This window comes from Phaethon aethereus, assembly GCF_964289735.1.
Source record: "Phaethon aethereus genome assembly, chromosome: Z".
NCBI lineage: Eukaryota > Metazoa > Chordata > Aves > Phaethontiformes > Phaethontidae > Phaethon > Phaethon aethereus.
In genome coordinates, this window is record NC_138577.1 from 27974258 (window position 1) to 27991780 (window position 17523).

The 17523-nt window shown below is 34.5% G+C and overlaps 1 protein-coding gene across 1 annotated transcript in view; it reads left to right on the forward strand.

Annotated features, from left to right (window-relative positions):
• AP3B1 (adaptor related protein complex 3 subunit beta 1) overlaps positions 1 to 17523 on the forward strand; it is a 147868-nt gene that overhangs the window by 79458 nt on the left and 50887 nt on the right. Inside the window, exons 17-21 of the mRNA XM_082013612.1 lie at positions 1580 to 1691; positions 3081 to 3237; positions 6043 to 6217; positions 13625 to 13697; positions 14538 to 14644. Coding sequence (XP_081869738.1) covers positions 1580 to 1691; positions 3081 to 3237; positions 6043 to 6217; positions 13625 to 13697; positions 14538 to 14644 — 624 coding nt within the window. The remainder of the gene's footprint in view (positions 1 to 1579; positions 1692 to 3080; positions 3238 to 6042; positions 6218 to 13624; positions 13698 to 14537; positions 14645 to 17523) is intronic.

Below are 17523 nucleotides of genomic sequence, written 5' to 3' on the forward strand. Positions count from 1 at the left end.
GGCAAAGTTATGTTCTGGTACCAGCGTTGTGATTTATGCATCAGGTAACAAAGTCCTAATAAAAGTCAGTGAAAGCTATTGAACAGTAACAGAAATATAAATGTATTGGGATATAGTGCTGATGGTACTCCCGAGGTATGTCATTGTAACATGTATACCCAGAAAAGAACATGGTCCTTGTCATGTCAAACTTCTACAGTAAATTGCACATGAATTAATTTGCAGATAAGATGTTAGGCGTAGAGTGGATAGAGACAATTCTAAAAGATAGGTATGACTTGCAGAAGCCAGTGAACAACGTTGTGGTAGAACAAGCTTTTTTCCTTAGTATTTTAATATTAGTTGTCTACCTTCTTACATACATTTCAGGAAAAGAGGTATTTGTGTACAAACTTCTGAAAGCTCTTATGAGGAGAATCTGAAGGCAATCAGCTCAAGTGGGGGATTATAAATGATAGGGTTGGCATGAAAGAATGTGTGCAGGTGCCTTTGTCCATAAAACCAAAAGGTATTGCAGGTAATTGATCAAATGGAGTAACATTCACCTACAACATGATAGAAAACATCTCCCTCCAACCATTTAATTCTCAAAACAAACATGAAAATCCTTTCCCCATATTTTTTGCAAGTATTTTTTTGGAGAGTGTCTCATTGTCATTAATTTTATGGTTCCTCTAATACTGCATGTGTCTACACAACATATGTGAGTGAAGCTGAGTTGTTAAGCTGCAATCCATAGTGAAATTGTGATTTATATCCAAAAGAATATTGGCTTTTTAAAATACCAGTTGCTGGGTGGAGCATTACAAAGCTTTAGCAACTTTTGGTGTTTAAGAGGAAGCCAGTGTGTCTCTAGAGCCATACACCATCGCAGGTCACTCTTGGAGCTCTTTAAAAAGTTAGTCTTACTCCAGATCAGAGTGGTCACTGGGGCAGACCTGTATCACTCTATAGTTGTCTGCCTGTTTTTTTTTTTTCCTGGCCTGAGTTTTTCTTCTGTTTCTGTAGTAGTATAGGGGGATACGGAAAGAAAAAAAGTCTGGCTAAAGTACTGACACATTCTGGTGTTCTTTTGGTGATAAGAATTGCTTTTATTTGGAGAATTGCAAAGGAAATGAAATATAATTTCCCTGTGGCTGCTGGAACTTCTGCTGCTTACTGGTTCCACATCTGTTTTCCTCTTAAAACCCAGGATGATAAAGGTGGTGGCTAGCCGTATTTACCCTTCATTCTAGTCATAGGCTAAACTCGGCTGGATCTAGAGATAAAACTCTCAGACTTCAGGTTCTTTTGGCATAGAAATTTATTTATGGTTACTGATGCTTTTAATCTGCCTTAGTAAATCTTTTTCTAGACTCTCTAACAGACATATCTCACCCTTTATAGGTATGTACCAAACTTTTAGTTCTCCTAATTGTGTAAAATAAAAGAAGTTTAATAGTTTCTCTTGACTTGCTTGCAGGATTTATTTAGAAACTTCTTAATACTACTACTGCGAGTGTTTTTTCTTTGCCATGTTGTGCATCTATTTTTGTATCGCAGGTTGTAAAAGTAAACTTAAGTTGAAATTTATTTACAGGCAAAGGAATGGACTGGAATTCTAGGTAAGACAAAGAAAGAGAAACCTACTGAAAAGTTCTACTCTGAATCAGAAGAGGAGGAAGATGAATCTGCCAGTACCAGTGCATCAGGTAGGTGTTTGGAAAGCAACGTGCGTCTCCGCTGCCTGGAGAACTCTGTCTTCAGAACTGGCCACTACTTAAAAAGTGTTAATTTTTAAAAAGCCAGAGCTAAGTATAAAATCAGGAAATCAAGGGGAAAATTTTATATTTACTGTAGCTGTGCAATAATTGCTAATTCCACAGATATGGCTTGTGTGTTTATTAAGTGAGTTAAACTTTGCTTTGTTTCCCAGTTAAAAAAGCTGGCATGCTGTTTCAATCCTGCTTTGAGTCTAGTAAGGCTAGTGAGAGTTTGAAACTCCAATTAAAACTAAAGGCACCTAACTTTGCAGGAGGAGTGCACATATGCTTCGTTGTTTGGGACTGTCAAGTCTTGAATGTTTTTTGGAATTCATTGTTGATGAAGTACTATTTTGATAGCATGTGGTGCTGTGTTGATAAATGGCCAATCTTATTTAACGCTGTAGTCTTTCGTGGGGTTTATTCAGTAAATTGTGTTATAGTATTGCTCTCAAGTTCTACACGACATTTTCTATTTATTATAATGGGGGTGATGGTGGAGAAGATAACTGACAGCCGCCTATCAAGTTCAATGAGCAAAGGTTCTTTTGACCAGTCTCCCACTTAATGCCAGATAGGCAGTTCCCGAAGTCAGCTGTTTCAGTAGATGTTAATACAGTTCTGATGCAGCGAACATCATTCTCCGAGGTCCAGACTTTAGACACAGAAAATGTTTAGCTTTAGAGACTTAAAAGAATTATCATCATGTAGGTGAATGAAAGAGGGGCACCTTATAATCTGAATGTGGAGCTTCTTCCCTCATTCCTAAGATAGGAAATATGCAGAAGTGCTTGAGAATTGTATCACTCAAATTAATGATCTCTGAAGCAAGAAAAGAATATATTCACTTCAGACATTTGAATATTTGGCAACTATGTGATTAATTAGAGGATGAATAATTTGTTTAAATCAGTGATCTGATCATCATCACTATCAGTATTCAAGAAAAGATTACCTAATTAAGCAATTGGTTGAAAAGATAATCTTGTAGTTAAGTGAATGTATAGATTAGAGGATTTGAGGTCATCTCCAGCTCCTGATAAGGTTGTGTAATTTTGAAGAATCCTCATGCAACTAATCTATTATTGAGCCTTCTCATTTGCTAAGGTATAATACTGTTGGCTGAAGAGGACAGGTCTTCAACCAACAAAATTTTGTAAATATTAGGAGAAAATTATTTTCTTGCCTGCTTTTGACACAGGGTAAATAATGCTAAAGCTTGCAGTTGGATCTTAAAATACTAAAGCATTGTTTTATTTAAAACAAACTTGGATTCCTAAAATACTAATTATGTAAGATACTTAGAAAAAAAATTGAAGAGGGTTTTTTTTATTTCAGAGAGCAAGTCTGGCAGTGAAAGTGAGAAGGAAGATAAGGAGGAAGACAGCAGTGATGAGAGTAGTGGGAGTTCCTCTTCCAATGAAGAAACAAGTGACAGTGAATCAGACAACAAAGAAAGTAGTGCAAAGAAAACATCTAGAGCTGCTGATGAGAGGTAGGTATACATTTGTATGATTTTAATTTTTTGTGATACTAGCTTTTAAAGCACTTTTCCTGTAAACAGTCTGCTAAGCCTTTAAGTAGGCTTTTTTTGTGGTGTATTTGCCAAGGAGACATGTCTCTTGTGCAAGTGTATGCCACTAATATTCAGTGTGTGAACTTGTTTCATATTTTCATTAATCAGACTACTGTTATGTTTGGAATTAGTTTCTGACTTCAGTAAAATCTTGGGTGGCTTTTTGAAAACTGATGTAACCTTGGGAGGCTGAATAAGTGATCAAACAGTTGTATGAAACACTTAATTACCTTTTGCAGCAATTTTGCTGAGAGCTAAAATTAAGTCCTTCAACATTTTGCCATTATGTAACTAAGACAATTGATTTTTCTAAATAATGTTATATTAAAAAGATTATGATCCAAATATTAGAGGCAAGGGCTGTGAAGGGAAACGGTCATAGGATATTTAAGTGTTAGCGCTTTTTAAGATTGCCCATTATCAACAGCATTATCATGTATTAAAGTATCATTAAAATTTTGAGTAATTGGGGCTAATACCTTGGATTGTATGAATCTGTTTCTTCCACTGCTGTCAGTGAGTGGCCTCTGCAGACATGATCGCCCTTTACTCTGTAGTTTGCTGCCAGCTCACTTGATGAGTTTGCAGCTCAGCTCAGTCGTGGCTGACAGCGCTGATTGGGGCGCAGTACGCACTCTGCTCCTTTTATTACAGACAGTAATTAAAGCAGCTCGCCTTGCCACTTCCATAACAAACACAGCATAATGCCCTAATTATGACTTTATTAATTTAAGTCAGGATTTAATGATTTTAAAAGTGATTTATATTGTTTTTCCTGTTCAGAACAAATGAAATCTGTAGGTTAAATTAATACAGGCTTTTCATCATCACAAAGTTAAAAAGCTAGTTACCAGTAAATTCTTTTCATTAGAATAACATCTGAAATTTTAAGCAGTAAGGTAAACAATGATTACCCATCAAAACTGGCTGATGTATGATGAAGTAACATTTTTAATCTTCAAATCTAGTTTTAAAGATAAGCTAAAGATAAATTGTTGAAAAACAACTTCATTTATATAATGGGTTCACAATAACTTATTTGTTGATGCAACTACAGCTTCTGTTCAATGGCAATGAAGGAAATGTAGATAATTTTGTCAGTACCTGTGTTATACATCATGAAAGAGAAATTTTCAACAGTATATGCTATTGAATCTGTAAGTTTAGCTCATTGACCTCACATGGGTTTTTACATGTTGTCATATTGAAATTTATTTTGATAGTACCTATATTTTCACCATGATTTTAACAATCAGATATGCTACACTGGACTGTTTTTGTATGGGTACTCTTCATATATATATGAAGTATATGTATATAAAAAAGAGTATATATATACTCTTCAATACACTTTCATTTGTAGCTTTGCAAGCTTCAGGTTTGTTGCTTTCCAAAAAACATGCTTTTGGCTAAAATTTGGGGGGTTGATTTCAACTTCAGCTATATGGTTAGGCATTATCAGCATGGCTTAAATGTTAATATTAATTTTTAATAATTTTTATTAAATTTTCTTTAAGCAACTCAGTCCTGGGAATTTTTGGGGAGGAGGAAGGCATTGCCTTAATTATTTTCCTTTCTGTCCTTGTATATTTTTCAATTCCCCTTCTCTGTATTTTTCCCCTATAAAAACATTGCTATCTCAAACAGTAATGCAGCATAGTACATTCTTTTGTACTGCTCCTAAAGCTAAGCAAAAATGTATAGCAACTTAATTTGAGTCCAGAGGGATTCTTAATAGTTGAGTGGTCTGCATTTGTTCAATTCTTGTTGACCTTGTTGTCCTTCAAGCACTTTAGTAACCAATTTATTGTCTTAGGAAGGAAGCTGAATCAGGTGATGTATGAAACACCTGATTTGGAAGTACAAAATGGTTACCTGCAGATCCAAGAACAGAAGGTTTTCTTCTATATGCAGTATTAATTTATGTGCTCCATGATAGATATTAGAAAACAATTTTCGTTTCTAGTTAGTAACTCCCCCTGAGACAAAAGGGTAATCTACTGATTGGTAGTTATAGTATTATTAGAAGTAAACAAGGCCGATCTTAATAATATTCAGTAGCTTTTAGCACTGAACAACATAATCCAACATTGCCAGGGTGAACAGAACTTTACTGTGTGAAGAATAGTGTCTCTGAAGTTTATTAGCTGTAAGGTACTCGATATGATCAAAGGTGTCAGAATGTAATAGCTCTTCTGTATAGACTCTTTAATGGGTTGAAATATTTCTAGGTATTATAGGTCTTATTCCTAGGTGGTTTGATTTAGAAGAGAATTAACAAAGGAATAAATTCAATGCATTGATTTATTTTTTTAAAGCAATTTTACTTTGCAAAAACATCTTATAACCCATCAAGATTCTGTTAATCATAGGTGGAATAGTCTGCAAGTTTCTTTGTATAAAAGAGTGTCTGCACTTCCTTCTGAAATGTCACGAGCCTGATGCATGCACATAATACTTTTAATATTTAGTATGTTCACATTTTTGTTTGGCTGTTTTGCTGGTTTAGATTATTTGTGAAGATTTATTGTGTAATGTGATAGAACAATTTTGTATACCCTTAAATAAGCTACTACTTCTGCCATCTTAGCCAAGTTTTTTATCATGAAGAAATACGGACTTAAAACTCATGTAATAAAACTTAGAAATGTTAACATAGGATACTGCCTAAGCAAACTCCTTTGGTGATTTTACATGTCTTTCAATTTTTTTTTCAATATGTAGTGATTTGGAGCATCTTAAAAAGAAAGCAAAGGGAACCTCCAAAAAAAGAAGGACATCCAGTTCCTCTGATACAGAGTCCGCTTCATCAGAAGAAAGTTCTTCAGACTCCAAGTCAGAATCAGACTCTAAAAGTGACTCTGACTATGGAGAATCTAGAAGTGCTACCTCTAGTAAGGTAAAATACTTTTTTTAAAAAAACCCTATGTGAGAGTGGAGATGGGTAGTGGTTTTACCGATATCTAAAAAATGAGAATTTCTGAAAAAAAAAGTTTGTGACCGCTTATAAAAAGACCAATCCCAAACTTAAAAGTTTAAAGCAAGTAAGAATCTTCTATAATGAAAAACATATTTTGGTTTTAATTGTTATTTTTTTACTCCAGATAGGTGAAGAATTACAGAACCTGATTATTTTTTTAGATTACTGTTGAACTGGTGAAAGCATAGTACATGAGTAGTTCGCAAAAATATCCTGATTTGGGATGATTATTATATGATTATATTAAATGGGATGTATCTGCTACAGGTCCTGGGTCTGACAGGAAGCAAAGTCAAGAAACAAATGTTAGTACATTTTTTTCTTAAGAGTTTGAAGACATTTTAGTAGAACCACTAACTTTGTTTTAAAATTTCCTGTTAAAACTGACAATGGTGCAGTTAATGCATCTATATTTGAGGTGTATACATAGATTAGTAGAACTAATATTCTTAATGAGTAATCAACTTTTTATTGCTCTCTGTGTTTGATAGGATTAAAGCTTATAAAGGGTTGCATTACCTCAAATTGTATTGGCTTTCTTACAACATTTATGAAGAGGCAAACTTTCAAATACGTCTTTTTTTAAATGGAATTTGGAAATGTGTGAAGATGCAAAAGTGTTCAACAGAGCCATTTGTGTGTCTGTTAGGTTTTAATTGCTTACCCTAGTGAAGAAAAAGAGGTTAAAAGTTTATTATAATCAGGCTAGCATTAGAGAGCTAAAGCTAAACAGCATGAATTGGTTTCTGTTTCTCTACTTTCATTTAGAAAAATAAATAAATGAGGAAATTTATGCTAAATTTGTTAAGATAGAAAAGTAAAGGAATTTCTGAAACCTATTTTTCTGTTATCAAATATTTCCTGTGCATTTCTTTCTGTATGTTTTATAAAAAATTGAAGGGTATAATTGTAGCTCAGAAGTTTCCATTTCAATACTGATAGGTGGTTTTGAAAATTAACTGATACTCTGATGCATTTTAAATTAAGACAAGACATTTCGGTCAGGACTCCTGTATAGATTTCTCAATAGTCAGAAGAGATATCATTTGTTGTATTTGATGCAATTGTAGAATCTGGTGGAAAGGTGTGTTTTGAACAGTTAAGAGGGAAGGCTCTAACTTTATTCAGCTGTTTCAGTGTGTATTTCCTTTAATTGAGGAGGCAGGGTTCTCTGTTTCTCCAAATCTTGAATTTATGTTGTACATGGTCTTTGTTTTATAACTTTATAGGTCCGCCTAGGAACTCTGAGTTGTAACCTTAACTTTTAATCTATTCCCTTCTACCAAGCAGAACAAAAGATAAGTGAGACTGTAGCATTTGAGAAATGGAGGTGTGTTTCCATGGTTTGATCATTGTTTCCTGCCCAAATACCGCACTGGGTAACACAGCTATGTCCAGGTTTTTTCTAGTAGAGGAGCTAAAATGGATCTTGCCAATGGTAGCACAACAAATGTAACCTAAATCCTCTCAGAATAAACAGCACGTGAATTAATTCTAACAGTTTGCAGCTTCTCATATTAGCACAGTATTTTTTGATCAGAAAGTAATAGCTACTGTGACCTGCTTAGTTATGAGCAGCCACAGCAAAACCATATTCAAACAGTAGTGTCTTTTCTCTGCTGCATTTATGCATTTTTCTCAGGGTATCAGCACCATTGTTCGTGATTTCTTTTACTACAGTTACTTAAACTGTTCTGGTTCTTTCACAGGTTATATGAGGACTATTAGCATAAAGAAGATTTTTGTATTTTAAAACAGCAGTTGAGAATGTGTGAAGTCAAATATACTGAATAATATGAGAACCAGAATGTCCAAGAAGCTTGGCATTGTTTTGTTAAAGTCAATGGAAAGTTGTCAAGCCCTTGGATTTTAAGAGAAAAGAAAGAACATTGCAGTAGTCCTGAAGTCTTACTTCACAGTCAAAGGGTAGAACTGAAAAATTGCAGAGCTTTTGAACATTACAAAAAACATTAGAACAAATAGCAATGGGTTTATATGCATAGCAGCAAGAAAAGAAGCAAAGAGATTATTGAAAAGAAAAGATAGCATAGAGCTCACTATGAATAAGCTAAATATCTATGTTCCTTAACTCCTTTTCACTAAGAAATTAGTACAATTAATGTAAGGGCAACAAGCTATGGCTGATGGGCTGTGAGCAGCAATGGTCATATATGAAGGGGGCAGGGGAAAAGTTAATTTAACGCTCTTGAATGTAGAGGACTGTTTCAGTGTACTATGTTAATCTCTAGGACCATGAAGTTAGTTTAGTTTCCATGTAAGCCATGTTGGACGCCTGCATTTATATGTGAGGTGTTTCTGATACTTGCTTATACTTAGAAGTGTAATTGGATGCGGGTGTGGTGGAGAGAATCACAGGTATTTTGTGTCAAAGGTGATTGGTATGCTTGATGATTGGGTGTTTTTTTTTTTTTGGAGAGAGACCTGTTTTGAGCCCTGTCATGATAGATGGAGCTAACTGATGATAAGCTCTTCCAAGCTGGAAAGAGAAGCAATTGTTAACAAACTTCAAAGAACATTATAGAGAAAGTCTTGTATAGAGCCCTTGTGTGGGGGTACATTTTATAAGAACCATCCATGTTTATTTTATTTGTAGGAAAATCTTTGAATTTTTCTGCCTTATACCTGACTTCTTTTCAGGGCACCCAGGAAGGAGACTGTTTCAGCCAGGCTCTCAGAAATGCATGTTTATTCTGACAGATTTTTATTGGAAAAGCCATTGCTTATATTATTCTGCTACAGGGTATTCTTAATTTGGTCAGTGTATATGAGGAGATGATTCATTAGGATTTCCTTTCCTTTTAAATAAAACTGGAAGGATTTTCTGAAATACATATTAGAGGAGTAGTTAATAGGCTGTATTTTTATAGTTTCTCGGTTTGCCACACTATGAACTATGTTACATAGCTGATGTTTTCAGTGTTGTTTACCATTGTATATGTTTTCTTGGTAGCATTGCCATGTTCAGCAGACTTTTTATGAAAAGATTTGATTACACTCAACATGGAAGTTTAATTTGTGCATACATCCATGCATTTACTAGCATTAAAACTTCAGATTATTTTTTCTGAATGTGTTATTAAATGCTTTCATATTTTTTTCTCTTGAAGAATCATTTTGAAAAAGCTGTTGTGTTCACTGTAATTGAGCTGCAGTGAATAGAAAAGTCACTCTTGTACTGCATTTATATAATTTTGAAATATGGATAGTTTGAGTGTTCAGAAACATATTATATTGTAAGCATAAATACAGTAGAACTAAAATGCAGATTTGAGGATGATGCATGTATAAGTAGGTGTCTCACAGTGGGATTTTAAAATGGGCTACTGTTGACCTCCTTATACAAGTATAATACAGTCACTCAGCTGTTAAAAAACTGATCCACTATTTAAAAAATATACAAAAACAAATTGTCTATCTTTCTGCCTGATCTCTTTTCAAGTGCTAACACAATGGAAACAGTGGGTGATCTGTCAATGCATTTGGATTGTCAATGATGGTTTTGTATAAATATTGGGAGGATAAGAAATAAAATTCGCACAGCAAAATATGATTTCATCTGCCTTTTCTCTGCAGCTCCATGGCTCATGCTGCGGTGTGAAATTCTCATTTTACACACTTTGCAGGCGGAGCACATGAATTATGCATTGGGCAAGAGAAATCTCCTGCTTCAAGTCCTATATGCATTTGCCAGGTTCTATCTCTATTACCAAGATGAATTGCAAATGGAAAAAATGTTTGATGGAATATAGCTTAACTTCTTTGTTTAGTATTCTGCTTTTCCCATAGTGGTTTGTGTTGGCAGGAAACCGTTTGGGTTATACCATAGACTTAGTTTTAAGAAAAAAGATGAAAAATTATGTTACAGAGAGATGCCAGACACGTCAGAGCCTTTTTATTGTCTTGATTTGGAATGCAAAGCTTTTATCATTCAATAGAAATATCTGTTGGTAGTGTTTGTTGCAGTCATTGGCTATTTATTATTCCTAGAAAGCCAATCAATTTTTGTTTCTTGGAAAAACCAAATTAATGTTTGTAGTAGGCAAGACCCATGTAAATAGGTTTCCTCAGTGTTTTGTACAGAATTGCACACAATTAATATATACCCATATATATAAATATAGACACAAAAATATTTGTTTTTACACACACGCACAAGTAACTGAGTGTTTACTTAACCTTGACACACTTGACTGAAGTAGAAAATAAGATGTGATCACATTTTAACAATAGCTTTATCTTGATTTAGCTAGCTTCTGATTTTACATTTCCCAGATGGTAGGGTTGTTTTGGGAGTGGAGGGTTGGTGGGTTTTTTTGCAGTAAACTGATGTACTTAGGTATAGTATTCTGATAAAGTATGCAATGGAAGTTTTTCTTACCATACATTAGCTTGATATAATGATTCTGTACTTGTGCCTTACCTTAGGATGATTTTATTTTATTTTGAAGTATAAAAATAAATTCTCTTGAATGATTTTTTTTTCCCATTTTTAAAGATGAATTACATAATAGATTCAAAATACTACCAGTGCAGAAATGCATTTTTGTCTGAAAAAATTGCATATCAAGCTTTGTGATGTGTACTTAGTAGCTACTTTAGAATGGCAAAATAAATAAGAGAAAAAACAAACTGAAGCATACTGTTGGTGTTATTTGTGACATAGACTGTCCTATCTTAATTGTCTTCAGTAAACAGATTAACAGTAAGAGGATTTCTTGGCTCTGACTCCTAATTTTTAAACATCTTCACCTAGCAATGCTGCCATTGGTAGAACTGAAGCATACTCAAAATTCTCATCCTTGTGCTATAGCCTTACATGTGCATGAGCCACTTTTTTATAGACTTTAATTGACTGCATAATAAAAGGGAATAGAGAAATACCATCTCTACTGGAATAATTAACAAATATAGAACTCTAGCTAAAAACAAGTTTTGAACCTTAATCATAGTTGAAGATAGAACTGTACCTTGTGGATAAGTGGGGGCAGGGAGTGAAAGAGTTTGGAAATTAGAGGGGCTTTTTGTTTGTTTTTTTTCTTAAATATATTTGCATTTTGTTTAACCATGTTCTCTTTTAGTATGTTCTGGTGTCTGAAGAGTTTGTAGTTTAGCAAAAAAAGTTGTGATACTTAGTTTATAGTAAAAGTGCTGCAGATAACAGCTAAACCCCTCATTCAGGTCTAAGTATTCACCAAATGGTGCTATAAAAAGGCTTGAAATTCATTGAAAGAATTGTCATGAAACTGTTTCTCTGACACTTCATAGACATGAGTAATTCAAGTAGAACTTGTAGCTTATGAAGTATACTATTTATCCTTATTTCACACATTTAAAAAAAAAAAAAAATAGCCAAAAGAAGCTTAATGACTTGCCAGTAATCACACTGGAAGAGAAAAGTGAAATCTGGTAATTGTGACCAGAATGGAACTCAAGAGCGTGGGTTCTGCAGCAGAGTCCCACACTAATTCTGAACAAGGCATATAAGGAATGGAATAACAATAGCACCATTTAAAAAATATTTTGTAATGTTTCCTTTGTCCGGAGGAGTTTGTGTTTCAGGTAAGTCAGCAATAGTAGAACACTCAAATACCATAGTGATAGAGACCATTGAAGTACGTTGATTTAAAAATAATTTTAATAAATAGTGGCTTACATTCTTCTCTGTCCACAAGATTCTTCTCCTCCCAGAATAGCTAAAGCACATCTGTAATGATTACATAAGTGACTACTGTCTGTTTGAGCTGTGAGTTTATTGGAAGAAAATCATGAGCAATGTCATTTTGGCTCAGGTCAAGCCTGATAGTCCCTAACATCAACAGCTTCAAATAGCAAGAACATGAGCTAGTTTCTTCCATGTTCTTTGGAGGGAACCATGGAATTTTGCTGAAATTTGGAAAAAAATGGACTCGACTTCGTTATTAGTTTGCAACTGACTATGAGGTTGAGAGACTAGAAGAAAGGGAATGCATCTTTAGAAAAGAGGGGTCATTTTATTCTAGGGTGATAGTCAAAGAAAATTATTCTAGCTGCTGAGAGGACTTCAAACTCCTTTAGGAATTTGTATCCTGAGTACCTGAAGAGACTGTCACAGCTTGCAAGAAGTGCTTAAGAAATGGAGGCCTGGATGGGCATACAGAATTTTACTGATTTATTTAGACCTGTTCATTTATAAGAAAAGGTAAAAGAATAATATACATATATGCATTTGTCTGTGTCGTGCTTTTGAAGAGGAAGTTGGTAAACCTGAAGGTTCACAGAAGTATGACTCCTGGAAAGACTATGTTTAAATTACTTGCAATACTTTGGGTAGTGAGCAATATCTTAAGGTCTAAAGGCAGTTGACAAATTCTCTGAAGGAATGACAAAACTTTGTCTGATGAGTAAGCCAGAGAAAGCAAAGGCAGAAGGAGTTCTTCAGCTGATCCAGACAAAGGATTCTTAAGAGTGGATAGGAACAGCATCACAAAAAAGTGTCTCGTGCATCCAGTGGTAGTGTGTCCAGGTTCTGGCTACATCCAAAAATCACTACTTTTAACTAAACCACCCTATTGGGAGTCCATATTGAGCTGTGACACAGTAAATTCTGTCCTGAATCATCACTGTCTAGATGTGTTCTGTAGGTATGACCAACACTCACTCTTATTAGATTGTTTAAAACATTTTGTTTAGCTGTATTGAAAGAAATTTTGTTGAAATATTGTTTGCCAAGTCACTGAGATTGCCCTGTTACTGCTCTACTCTTTACTTAAAGTACTGACAATCCTTATTAATAGAACTCATCTTAAGGCTTAAAATTTAAACTTTTTTGTAACAAAAATCAACTTTTTGTTATTTGTCCCGCAATTAAGTAGAATCCCAGTAGATGATGGGACAGGATTCCATACTCCTAGATAAGTGCAAATAAGGCTACTTTCTTATTGAATGGATTTTGTCCTGTTTTTCATATGGAAGCAGAAATGTTAGTAAGCAAGTCTTTTGTCTTATAAAAAAATGCTTCTATCTGTATTTTGATGGTCTCAACAGAAGTGTCTGATCTGTCACCAAAAGTTTTCTTTAAGGAGCAATTATTAATATTAAATAAAAACATAGGCTTCAGAGGAGTAAATGTAACTCAAATGTGGAATTTATGTTCAGTTTACCTGTACAAAGAAATCTTTCTCACTATGTGAATTCTCTGAGTGTCAAGGCCTGAAAATGATACATTTTTCTTTTACAGCAGAGAAAACACACTTCACTTCATAGAAGTATTAAAGACTTTTCTTTTTCTGAGATGGTAAAAGATTAAATATTCATGTGTTTTGACAGAAAGAAGAAAAACCAGTACAAGAGAGAAAAGCTCCAAATAAACAAGGCGTGTTTCTCTTAGATTTAGATGATTGTAAGTATCTTGACTGAAGCCTTATTTTCCCTATGGCATACATTCAATTCAGTTAATTCAGTGAGTTTTAAATGTCTGAAACATTGATTCTGTTCATTTATTGTATTAGATTCCTGACCAAAAAAAAAGAAATTGCTTAAGCTATCAACTTACTTTTAAACATAATTATTACAATATGTGATTTTGTTTCTTTTAGAACTAAGAAATAGTTTTAAAATTTAGAATATATTGGTATGTAAAACATCTATTTTGAGAATTTTTGTATGTCTGAACTTGTTTTCTGTTAAAGTGAGCTTATTTTCTCAGGTGCCAGTGCATGTTACGTGTACGACATCTGTGCAACCTATGAACCAATTGTTGTACTATCATAAGACAATAAAAATCACAGTTTTAAAGAACAGATTTAAATGCAATCTTGGAAGGGTAGAGTAGAGCTGGCACTGGTTTTTCACTATGCTTTGTAGTGCCATTCTTCAAGTCTCCTTCTATAGGTGCAACACATTTAGAATTGCATTAGTATGTACTTTGCATATAACTTGTAAATGAGGATGTGCTGCATAGTATGGATCAGACTGAAGGACAAAATGGGAAAGGAGGACAAAATATTTTTAGTGCAAATAACATGGCATATACATGTATCAGTTTTCTATTTTCATTGTTTATTTTGAGTATTGGGGCTATATGAAAAAATAATCTGCTATTAAGAAATACATATACATGGATAAAATAATTAGATCAAGTTGTAAAATCTTTTTACACTTAATGAAAATAGCTCATTGTCCTTCCTAATATTTTAATTCTTTTTTTTAATTTAAGTATAAATTGCCTTTTTACTTCTAGTCTGTCCTGTGACAACTCCTGTGGCAGTTTCTACAGCAGCTGTTTTGTCCCCAAGTTTAAAAGCAGACCTAGAGGGATTAAGTCTGTTGAGTTCACCAGTCATTGATGTAAGTAGCTTTTAAAAAGTGGGTGTAGAACTGTGTGTCTTTAACATTTCACATGTTTTTGAAGCAATCATTGAAGTTATTTTTCTTAAGTACTTTCACTTATAAAGATCTTGTATGAAATTCTGGTTTACATGCAAGTCTGGCAGCTTTTTTTGATCTGTAATAATTACATTCTGAAATGTGGAGAAAAGTATCAATATTGCATGTCTGAGAAGGATGCCTTCAAGGATTTTTAAACTTCTCTTTCAATCTGTCTTTTTCTCTGCCTCAGGGAAACTTTAATTCACAAATTAAGTATCCAAATTATACAAATCTTTCAAATCATCTAGTTGCTACACTAACAAAAAGAAAACCTACAAGAAAATCACATACCTTCTAATCCTCAGCCTGTTTGTTTACCATACATGCCTCCAATTACGACATTTTGCTACTTGGAAGTAATTTTTCATGGGTATAAGAAGCATTGCCCCTGGGTGCAAATAAAAAGGGTATAGATTTACAATCAGTGGTGTATCAGTATGTGTCATGATTCATTCTGTTAGTGCTTTCTGCTTTGTAGCACTTTCCATTAGGGAATCTCAAAACTATAGATATAATTAAGGTTAGCAAAGTCATGGAGGTAGAGGGCATTCCTTTGTTGGGGTAGGCATAGTAGTTTGTGTTCTACTTTTTTCGTTGGTTTTTTTTAGTCATTTTGTGTGTCCAATTTAAATTTGCAGTTTAATAAGGAATTGCAGCAGTACAACATAGGATACTTATCCTTGTGAAAGTAAATGGGCATGACCAGAAAAAATACAAGAGGCTTTGGCGGTTTTTAGCCTAGCCTTGTTTCTAATAAGGCTGGCATATAGAACTTGCAGTGCAACTTTAATAATTGCTGGTAAAGTACTTTGTGCTTTGGGAGCAACAGACTTGCAAAATCAAATACTTCTTACATAAAGAAGGTACATGAATGATTTTTCTCAGGGAATAAAAGATCTTAGCTGATGATTCAGTTTCATGCTTACAGGCTTTAAAATTTGGTGTTGAAAACGTAAAATTTCAGATAGTGTGTTGAATATTAGCCTTATCTAAGAAAACTGTGATGAGATTTAAATTCAAGCAGAGCAGTAATCATCTACGGACATGCAGTCATTTTACCTCATGCGTGGTCTTTCGTGTGCCACAGTCTGAAAATGCCAGAAATTATCTTCCATGTTATTTTGCCCTGCAGTATGCAGCATGAGGTGGCAAGCCTGAGTTTAACTACAACCATGTTGTTATTGCTATGATTACAATCCCACAATTGCTTCTTTGTCATCCTTTATGGCTTTGACAGCTCAAAACACAGGCAATCATCTGTTTTCCTGGCTTTGAATTAGCTTAAGAATGACTCTGGTGTCTTTGCTTTACTTCAGAATTATCATCTTTGAGGGCAAGTTAAAATTAGTAATCAGTAATGACGGATTTGCCAATGTCTTTAGTCCTTTCATCATCTACAGTACATGAACACATGTTCCTCTCCCACATTCCTGCTTGCTTTCCTCATGATTGCCACTATTCATTTGCTAAATTGCTTCTCCCCATTCTTGAGAAGGTAGCTGCAATGAAATAGAGGTGTTAGAGCTAGAAGGTGTAGGCTAAACAGCAGAAGTTATGCATGAAAGGGTTGATTCTGCAAAATGCATCTTTCTTGGTACTGCTGAGTTCCTGGTAAAACAGGTAACCAGCAAAGAAGCTGGAACATTTCCTCATACTCCCAGCTCTGGAAACAACTCAAATCACATAAGAGGTAATTGTTGCTGCCTAGATAGTGATTACATGTTTTGGGCTGCATTCTGTTTTCAGATCTAAGCTCAGCTCTCATTGCCATTTGTAGTAATTGCAGATGTACAGGAGGTCCTCTGCTCAGAGTTCTATGCACCAGGAAGCAACAAAAATTAAATGTGAAGGTTAAAGACTGTTCTTTCAGATGGTATCCATATATTGTAAAAAGTCTTGTGTGCAAGTAGTTAAATAACTATTGTCACATGTTGTTCAGCGCCATCAAGTATTTTTCTAAAGATGAAAATATAAAAACAGGTTTTAAGACTGTGGGAATGTCCCGCTTAAAATAGTATCTTGAATTTAATCTTTGATGGCTAATTCTAAAGTTGTCATACTTCAGAAAACTTTTTCTTCCTTCAATGGGAGAGAAAATGAATTTAACTGTAGGGCACATGCCAAACTAACACTGAGAAATTAATTTATTACTAGGCAATGGAGAGCATGGAGTAAAAATAGATAAGTACAGTATATGACCCTAATATCAAAGAAATGTAGCAGCCACTTATCTTGGAATATGTCAGGCAGTCTATTATTCAAATCATTCAGCACTGTAATTGGATACAGCTTTTAGAAAACTTATAACTCCAAATTCATAGCTGCTGAACATTATAGAAAGCATAAATACAAGAATGGTTTTACAATAATGGTATGGGTCTCTTTAAACTTACAAAACTAAAATATCCTTGAATAGAAACTACAGTGCACAACCTGATGCTTTGTCGTGTGGCTCATTTGTTTTTATGATTCGTGTTTACATATAGCACATTTCTCCCCATATAAACGCACACATGCATACTGTAGTTTGTTCCAGGAAAAACAAAATTTTCTCGTAATTTATGGATAACTTTCTTACACATGGAAGCAAAACATAGTAAATCCTTGTCTATGGTTCTGCCCTGGTACATGTAGTCCGTCTTCAGGTGGCTCAACTGAACCAGGTAACTGAGATTGCCAGAGGCTACTATGGGGCTTTTCAGAGTATGCACGCAAGAGAGGTCAGACCTAAGTGCTTGGGGAAACTCTGCATTTGGAGTCAACTGAGCTTTAGATGGATAGATTTACAGGCTTGAAAA